Here is a 4970-nt window from a genome sequence, read left to right on the forward strand (position 1 = left end):
AAATGACCATTAATTAAAAAGTTCCACAGTTTCAGTCTATCATTTTTTTTTATATTTAATGTATCCATGTGTATTAAACTATTAATTTACAATTTAACAATTTTCAGGTCATTAATGATCTTCTGCCAGTAAAGGCCAGAAAGGAAGTAGACAGACTCATCGCTGAGTTACAGGACGCTCAGTTCAAACTGGAGGTGGTACCCACCACTACCATAGAGTTTGTCAACTCGCTCACATTCCTTGACGACATTCAAGTCAGGGTAAGTTAAGTCGACTCACGGTAAGTTGCTGCAAGACAATGTGCCTAAAACAAGACTTAATGCAAGGCATTAAAAGATGTAAAATTGAACAAGAAAGCAGGAGGAACCATAGGAATTAAAAAAAAAGTTTAGATAATTAGGTCACCTGAGTAAACTCAGGTGACCTATTGCTATCTCTTTTCGTCCGTCGTCGTCCGTCGTTCGTCGTCCGTCGTTCGTCGTCCGTCGTGTGTTAACATTTGAACATTTTCAGCTTCTTCTCTGCAACCACTGAACCAATTTCAACCAAATTTGGCACAAAGCATCTTTAGGTAAAGGGGAACAAAAATTGTGAATTTCATGATCCCTGCCCCCCTCGGGCCTGAGGGGCGGGGCCAAAACCACTAAAATTAATGCAATCTTTAAAAATCTTCTTCTTTACTCCTGGACATCAAGCAGTCAAACTGTTTGCATGATTGTAATAAGAATTGAGTCCTCTACCAAAATTGTGAAATTCATGGCCCTGGGGTAATGGGTTCTAGTGCTAGGGCGGGGCTAAATAAGTATATAGTGAAAATGCATTATTTCTTTGAAAATCTTCTTCTCTACTCCTGGGCATTAAATAAATGAACTAAGTACATAGTAATGATGAGCAAGAATGCCTCTACCAAAATTGTGAATTTTATGGCCCCAGGGTCAAGGGTTCTTGTGTTAGGGGGGGGGGGCTCTATTGATTATATAATGAAAATACATGATTTCTTTGAAAATCTTCTTCTCTGCTCCTAGGTATTGAATAAACTAACTAAGTGCATAGTTATGATGAACAAGAATGCCTCAACTTAAATTTTGAATTTTATGGCCCCAGGGTCAAGGGTTCTGGTGTTGGGGGGGGGGGCTCTACTGATTATATAGTGAAAATACATGAATTCTTTGAAAAGCTTCTTCTCTGCTCCTAGGTATTTAGTAAACTAACTAAGTGCAAAGTTATGATGAGCAAGATTGCCTCAACCAAATTTGTGAAATTTATGGCCCCAGGGTCAAGGGTTCTGGTGTTAGGGCGGGGCTCTATAGATTATATAGTGAAAATGCATGAATCTTTGAAAATCTTTTTCTCTGCTCCTAGGTATTAAATAAACTAACTAAGTGCATAGTTATGATGAGCAAGAGCGCCTCAACCAAAATTGTGAATTTTATGGCCCCAGGGTTAAGGGTTCTGGTGTTGGGGAGGGGGGGGGGGCTCTATTAATTATATAGTGAAAATACATGAATTCTTTGAAAATCTTCTTCATTGCTGCTAGGAATTAAATAAACTAAATTACATAGTTATGATGAGCAAGAATGCCTCTTTTAAAATTATGAATTTTATGGCCCCAGGGTCAAGGGTTCTGGTGTTGGGGAGGGGGGGGGGGGGCTCTTTTGATTATATAGTGAAAATACATGTTAATTCTTTGAAAATCTTCTTCATTGCTGCTGGGAATTAAATAAACTAAATTACATAGTTATGATGAGCAAGAATGCCTCTTTTAAAATTATGAATTTTATGGCCCCAGGGTCAGGGGTTCTGGTGTTAGGGGGGTGGGGCTCTATTGATTATATAGTGAAAATACATTAAATCTTGAAAATCTTATTCTCTGTCTCTGGATATAAAGCAGTTGAACTACCTTTATAGTTATGATGAGCAAGGGCCCTAATCTTGCAGAATTGTGAATTTCAAGGCCCCAGGTTCAGGGGCGGGGTAGGGGTTCTACTTATATACTGAAAATGAATTTATTGTTTGAAATCTGCTTTTTTGCATTTATAAAACATTTATTTATTTTTTGATATTAAGGGTGCCTTTTTAAAATTTGTGCAATATGTGGACCTAGGGTCAGGGGTTTATGTCACAGTGTTAGGGGCACTACTGATTAGTTGGAATGGATTTTTGTTCCCCTACCCTGTGTATAGCTATTCAGTAACCAAGCTAAGCAACTGCAAAGTGTATTGTTATGATGATCAATGGTGCCTCTTTCAAAATTGTGAATGTCAGATAGCATCTGGCTTAAAACATGAATCAAATTCAATAACTGGAAAGTTGTTGCATAATGCTCAGGTGACCTATAAGGCCCGTGGGCCTCTTTTTTTTAAGTGTAGTTAATTTTTCATTTCATGAATATATAATGTAAGCAATTTCTCATAAGAAATTTAACAGTGTAAATTCCTAAAGTTTACGATTTTAATCTGTTTTAACAGATTGATCCTTTGGAGAAGGAAGCCATGATTGTTAAGGACATGTATGAATTAATCGAGCAGTACAATGTCCCGACACCACCAGAGGATTTTGCTGTATACCAGGTAATGGATTTCATAGACTTAGATTCAGAAAGTTTAGAAGTCAACTGACTTTATACTAAATTGACTTGAATTTTTATGTATTTGAATTTCTTGCTTATAGTTTCATATTTCTTTGTATGAGTAGATTCAAGACAATTGTAGGTGTTTCCTGAGAAGGAAAGGGTGGGGTCATTGAGATATGTTATTAAATTGTTGAGAAACTCCTATTTTAAAGATTTCAAGCGTAAATACACACATTTTGCGGAATATTCCGTCATGTCTTATTTGAATTACTTGACAGACATTGAACCCCAGCATCACAGGAGTAAGGAACGCCATAGATAAGTCACTGACCGAAAGAGATGCCAACATTGACAAGAACTGTACACACCTGGATAAGGACATAGCCGAGCTGGGCAAGGAAGTCAAGGAAATCAAACAGGAGGCTCAGGTAAGGGAGATAATCCAGAGGTCTGGTAAGGGAGATCATCATTAGAATACTGCATACAGGAATGCTTTCCAAAACAAATGATATTTGGTTGTTATTTTTTTTTTATCTCCCTTTGAAAACTTTTTAAGGTTCAGAAATAAAAAAATCAAATTTAGATATTATTGGTCATAGTTGCAATAGCAAGCCTGTAAAGACTTTAGGGATTGCTCAAATATTGTAGTATAGTAATTTTCAGCTTCCAAAAAAATAAACATGTTTGAATGTTTTTATTTTGTTCTATATATAATTTAGTATACAATATAATTGTAATGCATCACATTAAATGTCTTCCCTTTAGAACCCATTGATCCTGGACTCCACTGCAGAAAAAGACAAGGTCCAGGGAATACTGAAGAGAATGCTGAACCAGATCGAGGGTCTACAGAAACAGGCCTTCACCTACAAGTCCTACCAGAAGAACTTTAAGGTCGAGGTCACCAAGTACGACGCTCTGGAGGAAGTCCACGCGGAACTGAAGCTCAAGGAACTGCTGTGGACCGCCATTGATGAGTGGGACGGCCATATTAATGAGTGGATGAATGTAAGTAAAATACAAAAACAAGGGCTGGAAATAATTTACTGAAGGGACTATTGTTTGTGAGGATGGCAGAGTACATGATTTTATTGTTTACATGTAGTGGTACTTAGAAAATAAATCTATGGTGTAGATAAACTGGATAATGCCATTCAATTTCTAGAAAATTTGAAAAAAGGGGCATAAAACCCTCTACTTCATATTTTCTTAGGAAAATAACCCATAGATCTGTACAAGTGTATTTCATTGGAGATTCAAATTTGATGTGATGTGTTTAAATCGGAGGGCAGGAGGATATTTAAAAGCCTAAAAAATAAAGATTTTTACTTAACATACATTACATGTTAACATTCTGCAAATATCATTGTAGGTTCCTTTTGAGACGCTGGATCCAGAGCAGATGAACAACACAACCATGAAGTTTGCCAAATCTGTGATGCAGCTGGAGAAAGGTCTGCCACCTAATGGTGTTGTCCCCATGCTGAAAGAACGCGTGGAAACCATGAGAGACAGGGTAGGTCAATTCATGTTGAAATTGATAATTGGTCTTGTAATTGACTTGAAAATTTTTGTTTAATTATGAAAAGGGACTTTTTTGTAGCATATTTTATTTTTTTATTCAGCTAGATACATGAACAGTAGATAAATTTTATTATTCGAGTTATCTTTGTTTCAATTTGTAAACTTTTAAAACATTTCTTAAAATTTTAAATTTTTTTATGAGAAAAAAATGAAAAGGTAATTTTATGATGTGAAGCGATTAGTGAGTTAATTCTCTTTTATTACTTGTGATGCCTGACATTTTTTCTCCTATTTTCAGTTGCCAGTAATCACAGACTTACGTAACCCAACCCTGAAGCCGCGTCACTGGGAGGTGATAGAGCAGATCCTGGACTACCACTTCACCCCCGAGGACCCCCTCACCCTGGGGAAACTCGTGGACATCAATGCCTTCCGCAGCGGAGAGGCCCTCCAGGAAATCTCAGGCCAGGCCAGCTCCGAGGCCAGTCTCGAGGCCATCCTCAAAAAAGTACGTAGTATTAAAGGCACAAGAATTAGAATAATATATGATTGCGCCCATGAGAAAAGGGTCCTTATGGCAATTTTTGCACATTTTCATATTTTTATTGATTTGGATAGCACACAGGTAGAACTCTTGAAAAATGAAATTTTAAAGTCATCGGGCACTTCTAAGTTACTTTTTTTGGCATTTTAGTACTAATGTTTATTTACATATATGGAGAAAGTTTGCATGACGTCAGTGACGTCAAAGATAAAACAGAGGAAATAAACATTTTCTGTACAATTTAAAAAATTATTTTAATATTCAACAACATAAAAAATATATATATTTTTTCAATAAATCTTTAAATTTCATAACATGTATATGTATAAC

The 4970-nt window shown here is 36.5% G+C and overlaps 1 protein-coding gene across 1 annotated transcript; it reads left to right on the top strand.

The window, feature by feature from the left end:
* Nucleotides 1-107: 107 nt before the first annotated feature.
* LOC134237036 (dynein axonemal heavy chain 6-like) lies at nt 108-4604 on the top strand (the record flags this gene model as incomplete). The annotated part of the gene is made up of 6 exons (XM_062719119.1): nt 108-260; nt 2469-2570; nt 2851-3000; nt 3338-3580; nt 3945-4088; nt 4395-4604. Coding segments are annotated over 6 exons (1002 nt in total), but the record flags the coding sequence as incomplete, so codon positions are not given.
* Between the last annotated feature and the right edge of the window lie 366 nt (nt 4605-4970).

The sequence above is a fragment of the Saccostrea cucullata genome, unplaced genomic scaffold, assembly GCF_032062105.1.
Source record: "Saccostrea cucullata isolate Sc308-1 unplaced genomic scaffold, CSIRO_AGI_Scuc_v1 ctg23021, whole genome shotgun sequence".
NCBI classification, from domain to species: domain Eukaryota; kingdom Metazoa; phylum Mollusca; class Bivalvia; order Ostreida; family Ostreidae; genus Saccostrea; species Saccostrea cuccullata.